The sequence below is a fragment of the Zingiber officinale genome, chromosome 1B (assembly GCF_018446385.1).
Source record: "Zingiber officinale cultivar Zhangliang chromosome 1B, Zo_v1.1, whole genome shotgun sequence".
Taxonomy (NCBI): domain Eukaryota; kingdom Viridiplantae; phylum Streptophyta; class Magnoliopsida; order Zingiberales; family Zingiberaceae; genus Zingiber; species Zingiber officinale.
Genome location: NC_055986.1, coordinates 703814 through 718935, shown reverse-complemented (window position 1 = coordinate 718935; position 15122 = coordinate 703814). Strand labels below are relative to the sequence as shown.

Sequence of the window (15122 nt, the reverse complement as noted above, 5' to 3'; positions counted from 1 at the left end):
ATATGGGGATTAGCCAGATCTGTGTGAAGATGCAGAAGGTATCAGGAGACAGACACCCTGCAGAGATTTTTGGATAGTCATTAGCAATGACCATTCTGGAACTTCCACAAAGTGTTCAAAGTTACAAATAATTAAGATTCAGTCAAGCACACTGCACATGCATATGTCAGAGAATTGCCTTTGAGACATAAATGTAAGAGAATGCAAAATTCAAAGTATACAATGAGAAGATCCTTTCCTCTGACCTCAATCTCATGTTCAGACTGTAATTGCATTACTCCAAAAGATGCTTGACCCGACAACCATTCATAGGAAATTCTGAAAATGCACTGTTGGATTTTGCAGGTACCCGACAACTACTAGGCCTCTAAAAGTCTTGGCTAGACTCTCAGACTATGCATTAGCTCAGCAGCTTCGTCAGTAATTTTAAAATATATATATATTTTTTCTTTTTAAGGTTTTCGAGATATAATGAACTCAAATCATTTGCAGGAAGACCGTAAACATACAAGGAATTTTCATTAGGACATGTTTATTGTGCAGAAATGCATTGTACAGAAGTTGTAACGGCTGCTTCTTCACCAAAGGTATGGGATGATGCAGGACTAGGTGTGCATTCAAATTATAACTAAAAGCAAACTAGAACAAAACATTGTCTTCTATCTAACTTAATGATAAAAAACTAATACAATACAATGCAGAGCATCTTAGCATTATATGGGATCTTCAGGATCTACAAATATGCTAGCTAGAATACATAAAAAGTGTCACTAGACTCAATTTGCACCTCAAGCGACGATAATGATACAGTAAGTAAAATTTGTATGTCCAGCTGAATTTGAGCTAAACAACAAGAGACTTTCAGATTGACGGTAACATTCCTATAAGTAGAGTAACTATCGACATTTCAAAGGAGGAGGAAGGGCCTCGAAGATAATAAGCGCAGCATCTATTAGATTGGGCGTGACTTTTTGCTGCTGCATGTTGGGCATTTGTACTGCTTGATGTGCTCTGCTTTAGCTGGCGTGATCTTCACACACTTCCCGTGAAACCATGTCTCACAAATATCGCAGCAGATCCAAAATTCATCGGATGCATAATTTTCCCCACAAGCCCCGCATAGGGTGTCTCCATGCTCATCCTCTTCTTCCTCATCGAGTTCATCATCCTCTTCCTTGAATTGAGCCTTTGGAAACTTCGCCTGGGATTCTGATACACGCTGCAGCAACAGTGCATGGAAAAACAAGTATAATATGATTATAAAATAAAAGAGACTCAAAGTTAATGATGATTCTCTTTCCAATGCGATGATTTTTGGAATGTGTGAAAATGTCTCATATACAAATCCAAGATGAGAAAACAGTCTTCTGCTAATATCAAGAAACTCAGATTAGTAAAGGGAGGTGATTCAGTAAGCTAACCGTGCTAGAGTTCGAATTGGATTTGTTATTGCTATGGTTCGTTTCAGTTGGCCTGACCTTGTTCCTGCTACTCACAACTTCATATATGGAAGGAAGATCATTGATCATACCAAAGAGGCGCTTCCTGTATCCAAAATCAACACAAATTTATTAGAGATGCCACCCAGTATAACACATGCATCCAAGCTCCAACAAATTGTTACTTGAAGTACGTGAACAATTAGAATACAGTTAATCTAGTCATAACTTGCTGAAAGAATGTCAATAGGACAAACATAGGAAACGGTAAAGGAGTGGCCAAATCTCTCAAGTGAGCGAAGCAAGCCATGTATGTGGAATGTCTTAATGCAGCATTTGTCAAAGATTTAAGTTGAAACACTGTGTACACTGCTAGTCACCCCATTTTCTGGGCCAGTGCAAAATGGTTCAAAAATCCTGGCAGCGGCAGGTGTCATTAAGGCATACCAAAACCTACCTTCCTTGTGGTTTTAAAATTAGGGCTTACATAGGTAAATCAAGCAATGAGCAAGGCTTTAAGAAGTGCCCCAAAAGCTCACAGTTAAACCACTGCTTAGACCTAAAAATTTGAATACATGAACATTTCATGAAATTTGGATCTAGGCAAGCAGGTATAAAGAGATCTCTTGGGTTTCAGGTTCTAGAAGCTTATAGAATGTAGAATGACCTAAATATGACACCAAGCATGTTACACTTATAAGTTTCATTTTTTAAAAAAAAGGAATGTCCATCATTAAAGCCCTTTCAGGAAGGTAAGTATCCTAATAATCTTTCAAATGGCAGTTTGATCTAGTAATCACAACAGACAAAATGGATATCATCAAACATTGTTGGTCTGATGCAAGATGATTGCATGCTGGACAACTTATCCCTTATCCTTATGTCATACAATTGTCTCACTGGGAGAACAATTACCAGAATCATGAAAACTTACAAACAGATTAGTCACAACTCTTCTGAATAAACTAGACTACTGATCCTATAAACAAATTATCTAAAGAAGCTTCACACAAAAATAAATGTTGTCAAAAGAAGCATCGTTATGTTTCTAGGATGTCTGATTAAAGGCATTTCAATTGAATAAAACTAGATATCCATCCAACCCATCTGATGTTTCTAAACTCAAAAAAGTAATTTGTTTGCCAATATTTTACTATAAGTAATATAAAAAAATTTAAAAGCTTTTATAGAACTTAGATGTTGACACCTTATGCTAAGTAATTTGGTCACTATTGAGAATAACTAGTCAACATGCAAAAATATTCATATACCAAGGTAGAAAAAAAAATCAAGAAACTAATACACAAAATCCAAACAAAGTAAAGACATTATCAGTCAAGACCAGAATAACATTACATATGGACATGCAACCCATAATTAAGCACTTTGGTACAATTTGAAGTAAACAAAAGAGAGAAAATTGCACTAATGACGTCCCTAATTATTATTCAAAACCAACATTGTCACCACAAGAACTAAAGGTCATTTTTGTAGCTCATATAAGCAACAATGTCACGAACCAGATATGCAGGAATAAAGGAATTGACTTACACAGAAAAATCAATAAAAAAAAAAGTTATTTTCATCCCACATTAGCAACAATGTTAAAAATTAGACAACTCTGAATGAAGGTACTGAACTCACATCAGGAAAACTCAATGAAATTTATTGTCAAAAAAGAAAGCCTATAGCAAAAATAGATACAGTAGTAGTTCAAGCCAATTAAGAAAACACGATTAGAAAATTTTACTTCAGAAGAAACATAAAATAATCACCTTTGTAACTTATCAAATCCAAATCTAGCACCAAAGTAGAAAGCAACAGCAAGTAGCCAAGCATCACTGTGAACAGCGACTAACGAGAGCCAATCCTTTTCTTGCATTCCATCCCTGGCAAAGTTAATGCCTAGAGCCGGTTCAGGAAGTTCTGGAGGCACCTCTTCTGCAGGTAAATTAACTTCCCAGTGTTCGTTGGGAAATCCATAGAGACATAAATTTTCTTTCTCTGTAAATAAGATAAAATTGTTAAGCACGAGATGACAATTTATTAAAAGTATTTGTGGTCTCTTCCAGGTAAACAAAAAAAGATGTTAAAAGGAAATAGTGTAACACAATACCCATATTTTTCAAATCAGGAGATTATAACATCTCCATTTAAATGAGATATGTTTCACATGTTTTCCATATATAGGTCAAGAAGAATGCATTCAAAGTCAATATTAGTGTCTGCATGTTCAGAGAAGAGTTGGCATATGGAAAATCATTATAGTAATAATGAAATCATTCTAGTAATAATGACAGAACAAAAACACGAAGTGGTTTGCCAATACATTTTTCCTTTTTTTTCACATGCTAGATTTTTTTGTTTTTGCGTTGTTTATGCAGACCTAAACCAACTCTAATGAAAGCAGATCATTGCATTCTAATGTTTAGCATTGATTGTAAAATCTGGTCAAAATTTCAACCACCGTTAAGTTTTATCGATCTTATATTTCTCCACTATCCTTCTAATCAATTGAGCCGGATGGATAATATCAAGGATGAACTAGAACCAGTATATTTATAAAAAAGACGGATGAAGCTTATTCTATCTATCTTATTGTTTACTTGGATGGATGGATAGATATATACCAGTTTGTTCACTAGCAATTCAAATGATGTTTTCTTGGAGCCGAAGTTATGATTATTTTGGTTCTGTTTTTTACAATTAATTGCTTCCTCGTATAAATAAAGTTAATTCCTCTGTTACAAATTTTTTGAAGTAAAGGTGATAATATTTCGCAACAGAAGCATCCTACAAATAGCCAACGAGGAAAAATGTGAAAACTACATACTCGGAGAATTTTACAACAAAAAATCTACCAGTACCAGCACCAGCAAGCCACACAATAATCGATAAAAAGGTCAGAGCAAATCCTCACCAGGGTCACACTGCTGGTAAAAATCCTCGACATCTACAACAAAAGAAACCTCGTCAACAATTCAATCTTCGGCGACAAAATAATAATAATAATAATAATAATAATTAAAAATCTAATATCTTTTAGTGCGCGAAAGATGAAAATAGCAATTAAAAGAAAATCTTTTTCTAGGTAGATATGAAAAGGTCAGTTTTTTTTTTTTTTAAGGGAACGAGATGCAGACCGGTGGTGAGGGCCTTGACCATGGCAGCTCGCCGGCCCTTGAAGTCGCGGAAAACCTCCTCCACCGTCTGCGGATTGTACTGCGCCGCCGATCCACCATCCATTGCCTCCCCAAAAGCGAGCGCGCAAGCAAGAACAAGGAATCCAGGAGTTACGATATAAATATATATAAAATTAGATTGCGACGAGCTCCACCCGGATCGACCGAGCAGTGAAGTAGAACGACAGAACAATAAGAAAAAGGAGACGCTCTATTTTTTTATTTGGGCAAAAAATAGTAGATCCGTAGATCGAATTGGGAACTAGGGCAAAATACACGTCGGTACAAAGGTCTCCGAATGGAATGTCTACATTTATAAACCGCATCCTTCCGCTTTGCCCGTCGATGGGCCGGGCACGGCCCATTAAAGGAGGAGCCGTGCCATATGCCCACAAAAAATTTATGCATTTATAATAAATATTTCTAAACGAATTTTCTTTATAACGGAGGTCACGAGATATGATCGAATGAAATTGAAAAAAAAAAAAAAAAAACACTTGGATAATAAAATAAAAGTATTAAATTGGAATAGGATTACTATTTTAGCACAGTGATCGAGCCGAATCTACAATAAATCCGTACTATTAGTGGACCAACTAGCAGCTAGGATGCAGTGTACTTTTGTCTCCCTATTTAAATATCGTCGACAGATTTCTTTCCGAAATGCTGTTGCTTTTAATTAATTATATTTCACCCTGATATTACCCTCCAACAGTTAAATATAACAAAAATATAAATAAATAAATAAATAAAACGCGGAATTAGTTCGATTGTTTTTATTCGGTTGTTTTATTTTTTTTCCACTTATAAAAGACTTGAGTAACAACAACGTTGACCCCATGAATAGAGATCAGTCATTAAAAGCGAGGAGCGAGGCACGTGTCATGGTGGAGGAGCACGTATCACGTATGCGGTTGCTGCTTGTGCATGCGGTCTCTGGTGAACACGTGACAAGCCGACGAAATCTATCTCGAAATCTATTAACCAAAGTCCCGTGAATCGTGATCTGCCAATTACGGCGTGGGATTTATCCTGGGATCCAATGGTTTTTTTACTCGTCGGGTCCGCTGGGCGTGGGCCTTGGAATTGGGCGGTGACGGCGGTCTTCAGTGTGGGCATGAGTCATCGCCCGCGCTCCATTTGGCTGCCTTTGGATCATAACACTGATGAATATAGCTGCAAATCAAAGGGGTAATCTGGTCAGGATAATTATGACATTGGAGGGCAATAATTTATTGGACGAAAGTAATGAAAAGCAAAGCAAAGGCCCGAGAGAGGAGAGGAGAGGAGAGGAGAGGAGGAAGGGACGTCTACTGGGTGGTGGTGTTGGTGTTTGGAAGTGGGGAGAGAGATTGATTATTATTTATATTTCTTACTGTTTTTAAGGATAAAGAAAGGTGGACAGTAAGGGGAGATGCTCTTGCATATTTGGCAGGTTAAACCTTGGCAGCATATCTTTTAAATGTGAGGAGAGAGGAGAGGAGGATAACCAGGAAGGAGGAGGAGGAGGAGGAGGAGGAGAGGAAGGGGAAAGGCGAGGGGCTTTAAGATTTCCTTAAGGTTAGTCTCTGCAGTCAATGATCTGGTTCTGATTTTAGTCTGTTTTTCCCCCTTTTAAATCCTTCGGTATATTTGCATGCATGCACTTGAGCTGTTGCCTCTTGCCTTAATTTTTCTTATTCTTGGGATCCCGTTGCTGATTTCGTTGCTTCTTTCAAAGGTTTAGGGTTTGATTAAGAGCAAAATAAGTTTGATTCTTATTTTTTAGTTCTTACTGGATCGTGTGAAACTTGTTGGATTTCAAAGGTGCATGTCATTTAGTTGCGGGCCCTTTGGAAAATAGACGATGTTGGTGGTCCTTTCTTGGTCTTCTCACGGTGTTTGCTCTTTTTTTAGGTGTTGATCACTTCTTTTTCCCCCCCCTTTTTTTTTTTGGAAAGAAAACTAACATGGGAATCATTGGTTCTTAGCTCGTTCTTGAGTCATTCATTACTTGGAATCGTGTTGTTCGGTTTCTGGTTTCTTTTCCATATGGGGAAACTGGAAATTTCATTTCCCAGACTGCTTGATGTATATGAGACTATTTATTTTCTGAAGAAATGTATTTGTTAGGTATCATCCTTTTGCATTGATGCATCAGAATTTTGCATATTGACTTTTCTTATGTGGAAGAGGATTGCATAAATATGCATTTTTTGACCTGCATCAGACTGTCTTAGATGCTTCAGATGTTAGGACATGTGGTTGTAATTGCCTTTTAGAGATCAAGACCCTACACCCCACTAATAGAACTCGACCGAAGAATTGTGTGCCGGCTTGTATTGCACAGCGATATTAAAGCAGTTTGCCCTTTGACATGTTAATCCCAGTTTCTGAGTAAGCCACACTTTTGCGTCTCTCAAAATCTCACTATGTTGGGGAAATACTGCATATGGAGAAGAGTGTGTTGTTTCATGAGAGCTTCTCATCTTCCATTTTATCTTACAACCATTGTGAAAGGAGCTGGTACTTGTCTCTTCATGTTGGTGAATATAGCTTGGATAAAAAATCGAAGTCGACCATAGCAAATTCGGGGTTCATCATTAGATGATTTGATTTTTCTTGTTATGAAATTAAAATTTGATATAGATTTTAACAGGTAGTCAAAAAATGATATTAGCATTTCACAAATGTCTATACGTTCCACAATTTTCTAGAAACTGTTGGCAATAACTTGTGTTACTAAGAGGACAAATTTCTGATTTCAGGTAATCCTTCCTCTGACACTTTTGATAGCGTTATACATTCCTTTATTAATAGTAGGCTGATCAGTAAGAAAGATTGCAGTTTTGCTCGGTCGAGCTCTGTGGAAAGTGAGTTATGCATCATTATGCAAAGGCTTCAGAAATGCAAGTTGTTGGAAAGAAAGGTTCAGAGAATAATTCACTCTATTCAACATCTACTTTTGTGAACAATCCGGCCTGGTGGAATATGAGCAGTGCAAATATTCTGCAGTCCTCTTATTCCAAAGAATTGAATATGAATATGGACTACTTAGCAAAAGATGGTAACAGGGAAACACAATTGAGCCATACAATATCTGACCATGACTCTTCAACTCACTCCAGTGATCAATCCCATCGAGAAGTATCCGAAATGAGTGAAGACAATATCAATCAGCAATACATTTCTATACAGTCTGGTACTATCGAACTTTACAAAATGCATCTCAAGTTGTACTAGTTGTCTAAGACTAAATTCTTTTTGTTAATGTTTTCTTCTTGTAACTGCCTTCGACCTGTATGCTTTACTGCCATCTTCTAAACTGTATTCCTTAGGTACTGATAATCCATATAGCAAATCTGACAGTCCCACGAAACCAGTTTTATGTTTGGGGAATTCAGAAGTTTCATTTGCACCTCCGAAGATGAACTATGGCCAATCTTTAGTAAGTTACTTTCGATACATAACAAGTACAGGGTAACTTTGTTTTTGATCTTTTGTTTCTATCATGCTTCTAAATTGAAATATTTGGCTTTTCGACTTAGGGCCACATGCAATATCCTTATGCTGACCCTTACTTGGGTGGCTTCCTTGCTGTTTGCGGACCACCGGCCATGGTAATTATACTAAGCAAACATCCTCCTTAAAAGATCGATCGATGTCATTACAATTGCTTAACCACTTTGAGTATTAAATTATTGTTTTGTTGGTTCACATTTATGAATGAAGCACATTAAGATTGATTTTCATTTTATTTGATCTCAAGACATTAAATTATCTGTGGTCCTCTATTGTGCTATTCCATCTGCAGATCCATCCACAAATGGCAGGAACATCTTCTGCTTCTCGCATGCCACTGCCTCTTCAACCTGCAGCTGAAGGACCTATTTATGTCAATGCAAAACAATACGCTGCGATTCTACGAAGAAGGCAACTGCGCGCAAGGTTGGAGGCTGAAAATAAACTCATAAAGAGCAGAAAGGTAGGGTAATTGTTCATGCCAAGCTATTAACATATTACCACTACCATGACATACCTTCTGTTCTATAACTTTACAGCCATACCTTCACGAATCTCGTCATCTCCACGCGATGAAGCGAGCAAGGGGTTCCGGTGGAAGATTTCTCAACACAAAGCAACTTGAGGAGCAGCAGCAGCAGCAACAACAGACCCAACTTTCAACAATGTCAGTCTGCCAAGGTCTCTCTGATTCGGCGAGTGCCCACGCGAGAGCTGTTCCGACGAATGGAAGGAAGGGAGCTGAACGGAAACACTTCAGCTTCCCAACATCCAATTTTCACTCAAGTTTGGAGTGAGCATGCAAGGTGGAAGCACCATGGTCGAACTTGGGACATTGAGAAGATTGCATTGTGCTGTCTGTCATGGTGTTTCCCTGGCAATTCATCCTTGGCTTTTGGTAGTATCTTCGTTTCAAGTGTTTTATTTGACATTTCTAGTGAACATGAATAGGATTCGACTGCATGATACTGATAACTCTTGTCTAAACAATATGGTGTAAAGTTCTGAGTCTGTCTGTTATGAATCTCCTTCTCGTTATCCCTTTATTCTAATATTTGAATGAATAATTTAAATTGAAAACCCATTAAAATCTAGAAATTTTATATAAAGACTCTGGTATAAAATATCATTTATAAAAAATTCAAATTAAAAAATATCTGAGGTAGCTAAAAAGAATGTTATATATTAAATAATTACTTTAAAAATTTTATATACTTTTTATGAAAATTAAAACACTTGTTTGGTAAATATTGAAATGTGGGGCGGTTATTTGTTTTATAGTGGGCAGTAGACGGTTCATCAACTCCATTTATTAAAAATAAAACCATATTCTTAAGTCAACTCTTCATTAAAAAAAATTATTTATTAATTCGTTGAAACTATTATTCAATCTATAGATATTAATTCATTTGTTAATTTATAATTTTTTTTTTTTTTTGATAATTTTTAATATTTAAATCATTTTTGGTGATACAGATATTACAAGCGGATACAGATATGACGTGAAGATAGATCCTTAGATCTATCTTTCCATTTGCAGAGTACAATCCTCAATATATGGTTAGCAGACCCTAAAGCTCGTCTAATTACAAAGATCGGTAGCTCCACTTATTGCCAAAATACATAGAGCAAATTTGATAGGCCTTAATGGGCTGATCGAGCATATTAGATATCGTCCTCATTGTTATAGCTTGATTCTCAACCTATAGTCGAGTGTATATAGTGTAGCATCCTTGTTTCCTATATATATGCAAGACAGGTGCCCGACAAACTTGACCGGATAAAATCACCGGTTGGATCTCTCAGGACTTGGTTCCCCATTCCGTAGGCAAGTATCCAGCATATGGTTGGTTGGTCGGTCATATAATCGACCGAACCTAAGGGACTTTACTCCACATTACTTCAATGTCAGATTTCCAACATTACACAATATATAGCCCCACGGCCAAGAAGCCAAGTGACCCTACTATACTTGGTACCCTACTTATATATTGATCCGCTAATATGATATACAACCGGTCGGCTAAAGATCCAGCCGGAATATCTATAGAGGATAACATTGTTTGAGAATCATAACATGTCAGAATGTAATAGTCATTCATCAGATAATATTCTTTTATTACAAATATGCATTCAATAGAACATTCTCCGAATATATCTGTCATCAATTGATATATTATGACAACATATTCCTTTAACCACCTCATTAATGGCGAAAGTTACACATGTGTACGGAAGATTTTTCGGACTGTGACTATACACCTCCTAGGCGATACGGTTTCATTTACTCGACAATCTCGGACACTTAACCGTTTCTGTCATTTTATGATTGCGGAGATTATGAGAGGTGCTATATAAAGGGGAACTTCTCTGTTAGTAAGGTACTCGGGAAGACGCTTTAATACACTTTTTTACAACAGTCTTATTTACGCGCACACATCTATTATTCTTCTCTCAATTTTCGCTCAGTCATTGTACTGACTTGAGTATCAAAGGATCTTCACCAGGGGCCCCTTCCTTTATTTTGGCGTTGACATTTAATTTGTTTGCGCTCTTGAGTGTGTGCAGATAAGAAGAAGAAGCTGTTTTGCTTTATTTCATGGTCTTTTTTCTAATTAAAAGTTTTCATTCAATCAACATCCGAATCACTTATTCAACGCGTCATCACTCCAACTTTTAGACAGGATAATTTGGGATTTAGGATATTTTGACATTTTTTATTTACTTTTATTTTTATATTTTGAGTTTGTTTAAAAATTTAAAATTTTAAATAAAATAAAATTTACAATCTAGATATATGGATTGTTTTCTTTCTTTAAATAATATTCCGTTTTTATAAAAAATTAGAGAATAATAATTACCTTAATCACTCTCCTACTCACATCACCGTTGCACCATGCATTAACCCGAATTTGACTCGTTCTTAATTTCTTATGTCAGACGCTTCTTTTGACGCAGCGGACGGGAGTATATTCCTCGGATTCCGTTTATTATTCCCCAAATATTCTAGGAATATCCGTATCTCTAAAACAACGGGCAAACGTAACTCTCTCTCCCTCTCTCCTCTTCTGCTAAACCTGCTCCAGCACTTGATTCCAACTTCCAAGCACGCCCCGCGAATCACGGTAAGTTTCGATCTCGTGGCACATTATAAATCTAAAACACTTGATTCCAGAGCCAGCGACCTTCTCAGTAGGTAAAATTCAAGCTGGCGAATTTTATATTTCGTATTTTTTTCGCATGAGAACACTAATATCTTCACTAATTAAGGATAGGTCCCTAGTTAGAATGCCTCCCTGCTAATTTTTCTACTACTTTTTTAATTTAGTCCATATAAGTTTCCTCTATGTTTGTACCGTTCGTCGTTCTAATTCTCCGCACGCCATGATCATCTAGAGAGCTTGTTCCTTCGCTTCCATTTGATCCCGTCAACCGATATCCGACATATGGCATTGGCCGCGCTCCAGAGCGCGGCTTTGGCCGCCATCGTCCTCGCTTCCGTGACGATGGCGCCGGCGTTCGTCCCCTGCTCCGCCGAGCTGCAGCGGTTCGAGCGCTCACCCAAGCCCGATGGGTCGCTCAGCCTGTTGGTCATCGGAGATTGGGGAAGGAATGGGTTGTTTAATCAATCGGAAGTGGCGTTTCAGGTAAACCTCCTCCTCCTTCGTTTCTCCCCTTTCGTTTCTACAAACTTTTCTCCGCCCAAAAAACATTTTTTTTCCTTGTTGCTATTTGGTTGTGGTTGTGAACAAATCGAGAAAAAAAAAAATTTTTTGGTTCCCTCGTCGATTGTTTTTTCTCCAATTATTCCGAGTGGAGTCTTGCCGCGCGCTGTTTAATCTAGATGCCAGTGCAGGTCATCTTTCATTTGCTTCTGTTGGAAATTGGAATATGCACATGGTCCAGCTCTTCTTTTACTTCTAAGATGAAAATATGCTTCTTTCGGTTCCTTAAAATCTCGAAGCAGAAATTTTAATTGTTCAATCATATGCTAGATGGGAAGGATTGGAGATGAATTAGATATAGATTTGGTGATATCCACCGGAGACAACTTCTACGAGTATGGCCTTGCCGGCGTCGATGACAAGCGATTCGAGGAGTCATTCTCCAACGTTTACACCGCAAAGAGTCTACAAAAGCAGTGGTACAGTGGTAAGTTCATCAAATCCATAGCCACGCCCTCAATCTTCTTTCTTTGCGAATTTTTATCGCCCTTTGGTATAATCGGTCGATCCCCTTTTGCTCCTAGTCTTGGGAAACCATGACTACAGAGGAAATGTGTTAGCACAGCTGAGTCCTGTTCTCCGTAGCATAGACGGCAGATGGCTTTGCTTGAGAAGCTTCATTCTTAATGCAGGTGAGACTAATCCAATCACCTCTATTCCTTGTTTTATCGCACAAACTGTTTTTTTTTAATAAAAAAAAAAACTTTTTCTTGTGTTGTTCTTTCTCTTGCCAGAGATTGTAGACTTCTTCTTCGTGGACACAACTCCATTTCAGGAATCATACTGGACCAACCCAGGGAAACATCACCATGACTGGAGAGAGGTTGCACCTCGCGGGACTTACATTTCAAATCTACTGAAGGTTTTTATCTCCCACTACTACTATTTTCTTTCATTTTGGTTTCTGTTTCTTGTGGTGAAGAACTGAGATTGAACTGTCAATTGCTTGTGTCACAAGGACTTGGATGCAGCACTAAAAGAATCCACAGCACCATGGAAAATTGTCGTCGGGCACCACACAATGAAGAGTGTCAGTGAGCACGGAGACACGCCTGAACTTTTAACTCTATTACTCCCTGTTCTTAAGTCAAATGGTGTGGATTTATACGTGAATGGGCATGACCATTGCCTGGAGCATATCAGCAGCAATGACAGGTACAAAATCCTCGTGAGCTTGTTGTTGCTTCGGCAGATATATATGCTTCATCTATTAATAGCTAGCTCTCTTCCTCGGCAGTCCAATTCAGTATCTGACCAGTGGAGGTGGCTCCAAGGCATGGAGAGGTGTTTCCCATTCAAACTCAGGCAAGCTTCATTTCTTTTACGATGGGCAAGGATTCATGTCCCTGCAGCTCACCAGCTCAGCTGCTGATCTGGCGTTCTATGACGTGTTCGGCCGAGTTCTTTACAAGTGGAGCGTGGCCAAGTCTCTTCGCCCAGCAGCATAAGCCATGTAGTTGATCAGTGGATCATTTGTGAATATGTCATTGTTCAAGGTCTTAGGATTGGTGTTGCATTGAATTACAGCAAGCAGAGAGTGAGATTGTAATGTGGCATGAGATAGAATAATGATGTTGTAAGATTTGAGTTGTGAATGGCCATGAATAGTGTGCCATTTTCTTAACTGCTGCAAGTTATGATTGTAGTTTTTAACTCAAAAAACTGAACTGATTGACAACATTAAAAATATAACAAAATTGTGTCTGCACTCGTCTGCCACTCGTAAGAGTGGACGAGGAATAGGAGAACACTCGTCTCATGATCCACAAGGCTAATGACAATCATTTCGTGGCTGTTTCAGCCTCATGATCTGTGCTGCCAGAGCATGCTCACCGTACCTATCAAACACCTTAACGATGGAATCGGCAGAGTCTTCCTGCAAACAAATCTCCTTCTCTACCACTTTTGCTCCCACCCTGACAGCCTCCACCAAATGCCCTTCGTGACAAACACCTTGTAGAAGCGAAGAGTATACGTCAGAATCAATGCAGTCTAACCCCTTATCCTCCATCCTGAGAAGCCAATTATATGCATCAGGGAACCGCATTTGCCCGCAGAGCTCCCTCATCAGAGAATTGCATGCCATTGCATTTGGTCGAACACCTTTCTCCAGCATCCCCCAAAGCACCTTCTCCGCTCGCTCTACGTCCTTGATTCTCAACAGGCACACTACGAACACGCTGTAACAGTCTTCGGTCGAAACCTTTCCTTCTGAGGAAACCCTGTCAACCAGTTCCTGAGCTCCGACCAGATGTTCCCGGGCACAAAAGCCATCGACCAAAGTCCGAACTGTGGTTTGGTTTGGCGAACAGCCTCTCTTCTCCATCCGGTCGAATATGCCCAATGCTTCGTCTAGCTGACCATTCTCACAGAGGCATTTTATCAAACATGTATAGGACACCGCATTAGGTGCGCAAGAAGAAGTGTTTTCCATCTCCCCCAATATCTCGATTGCAGACTGCAGATTGCGGTGGGCGCAAGCGCCGTCGAGAAGCGCCGAGTATACTACAACATTAGGCACGCATCCAGAAGATCGCATTTGGCCGAGGAGAGAACGGGCAACTTCAATCTGGCCGGAGGCGGACAGCGCTCGCACCGCCGAGACGTAGGTAACCATGTCCGGGATCAAGCCGTCCATTTCCATCTCCTTCAATAGAGCCGCGACGGTGGCACCACGGCCGGAATCCCCCAGGAGGCGAATGGCGGCGTTGTAAGATGAAGTATCTGGACGGCAATCGAACTCCGGCATTCTGCGGAGTAGGGCGACGGCCTCGTCGGGCAGGTTTGCATGACGGCAGAGGTTGAGGAGGATATTAAAGGTTTTGGTGCAGACGGGCGAGGCATCGACGCGGTAGGAGTCAAGGAGTTGAGATAGGCAGTGGGGGCGGCGATGGAGGAGGAGGGCGTCAGATGCCGCAGCGTAGGCCGCGGTGGAGTGACGGAGACGGGGCTGGAGGCCTGCCCAGACAAAAAATCTGAGAGCCTGTGAGCGGTCGTCGTCATCGGGAGCGGCGGCGGACTGGCGGAGGACAGATTCGACGACGGAAGCTGTGAGATGGGTCCTGGAGGGGGACAGGGAGAGGATTCGATCGAGGGAAGGTCGGCCGTAGTTAGATCGGAGGAGGCGCCAGAAGTCGGCGGCCGCGGAGGAGGCGGACGAAGAGAGGAGGCGTCGCGGAGTTAGGTAGGAAAACATCTCGAAAGAGCTGCGAACGATGAGCCGGTGAGGCAACGAAGGACCGCGTTGTGGTTTAACCCGTCAAGGATCCAGACCG

The 15122-nt window shown here is 39.7% G+C and overlaps 4 protein-coding genes across 6 annotated transcripts; 2 read left to right on the top strand and 2 right to left on the bottom strand.

The window, feature by feature from the left end:
- Positions 1-640: 640 nt before the first annotated feature.
- LOC122045901 (PHD finger protein ALFIN-LIKE 9-like) lies at positions 641-4901 on the bottom strand. Its single transcript, XM_042606326.1, has 5 exons — positions 4583-4901; positions 4360-4392; positions 3215-3443; positions 1422-1545; positions 641-1219 (listed from the first exon to the last, which is right to left on the bottom strand). Exons 1-5 carry the CDS (start codon positions 4683-4685, stop codon positions 953-955), a joined length of 756 nt encoding a protein of 251 aa, XP_042462260.1. The 5' UTR covers positions 4686-4901; the 3' UTR covers positions 641-952.
- A 993-nt stretch (positions 4902-5894) lies between these two features.
- On the top strand, positions 5895-9160 carry LOC122045890 (nuclear transcription factor Y subunit A-4-like). 2 transcript variants are annotated; one of them, XM_042606315.1, is made up of 6 exons: positions 5895-6181; positions 7448-7802; positions 7939-8048; positions 8149-8220; positions 8415-8585; positions 8662-9160. In XM_042606315.1, exons 2-6 carry the CDS (start codon positions 7481-7483, stop codon positions 8917-8919), a joined length of 933 nt encoding a protein of 310 aa, XP_042462249.1. In that variant the 5' UTR covers positions 5895-6181; positions 7448-7480; the 3' UTR covers positions 8920-9160. The 2 variants fall into 2 exon arrangements, with proteins under 2 accessions (XP_042462249.1, XP_042462242.1); XM_042606308.1 differs by having other exon boundaries at positions 7369-7802.
- On the top strand, positions 6203-13471 carry LOC122045876 (purple acid phosphatase 3-like). Of its 2 annotated transcripts, XM_042606294.1 has the most exons (7): positions 6203-6339; positions 11654-11769; positions 12118-12274; positions 12372-12479; positions 12582-12709; positions 12806-13002; positions 13085-13471. In XM_042606294.1, the coding sequence occupies exons 1-7, from the start codon at positions 6258-6260 to the stop codon at positions 13293-13295; spliced, it is 999 nt and encodes a 332-aa protein (XP_042462228.1). In that variant the 5' UTR covers positions 6203-6257; the 3' UTR covers positions 13296-13471. The 2 variants fall into 2 exon arrangements, with proteins under 2 accessions (XP_042462228.1, XP_042462220.1); XM_042606286.1 differs by lacking the exon at positions 6203-6339 and having other exon boundaries at positions 11316-11769.
- LOC121992705 (pentatricopeptide repeat-containing protein At5g47360-like) lies at positions 13421-15103 on the bottom strand (the record flags this gene model as incomplete). The annotated part of the gene is made up of 1 exon (XM_042547238.1): positions 13421-15103. A coding segment is annotated over one exon (1485 nt), but the record flags the coding sequence as incomplete, so codon positions are not given.
- Between the last annotated feature and the right edge of the window lie 19 nt (positions 15104-15122).

Bases quoted from the DNA above. Each gene is read 5' to 3' on its own strand.
- LOC122045876 (XM_042606286.1), top strand. From the start codon at position 11,569: ATGGCATTGGCCGCGCTCCAGAGCGCGGCTTTGGCCGCCATCGTCCTC. The intron at 11,770-12,117 runs GTAAACCTCCTC...ATCATATGCTAG, and splicing joins AATCGGAAGTGGCGTTTCAG to ATGGGAAGGATTGGAGATGA. The intron at 13,003-13,084 runs GTACAAAATCCT...CTTCCTCGGCAG, and splicing joins CATATCAGCAGCAATGACAG to TCCAATTCAGTATCTGACCA.
- LOC122045901 (XM_042606326.1), bottom strand. From the start codon at position 4,685: ATGGATGGTGGATCGGCGGCGCAGTACAATCCGCAGACGGTGGAGGAG. The intron at 4,393-4,582 runs GTCTGCATCTCG...CTTTTGTTGTAG, and splicing joins GGTCAAGGCCCTCACCACCG to ATGTCGAGGATTTTTACCAG. The intron at 1,546-3,214 runs GTGATTATTTTA...TTTTGGATACAG, and splicing joins GGATTTGATAAGTTACAAAG to GAAGCGCCTCTTTGGTATGA.
- LOC122045890 (XM_042606315.1), top strand. From the start codon at position 7,481: ATGCATCATTATGCAAAGGCTTCAGAAATGCAAGTTGTTGGAAAGAAA. The intron at 7,803-7,938 runs GTACTATCGAAC...TGTATTCCTTAG, and splicing joins ATACATTTCTATACAGTCTG to GTACTGATAATCCATATAGC. The intron at 8,221-8,414 runs GTAATTATACTA...TTCCATCTGCAG, and splicing joins TTTGCGGACCACCGGCCATG to ATCCATCCACAAATGGCAGG.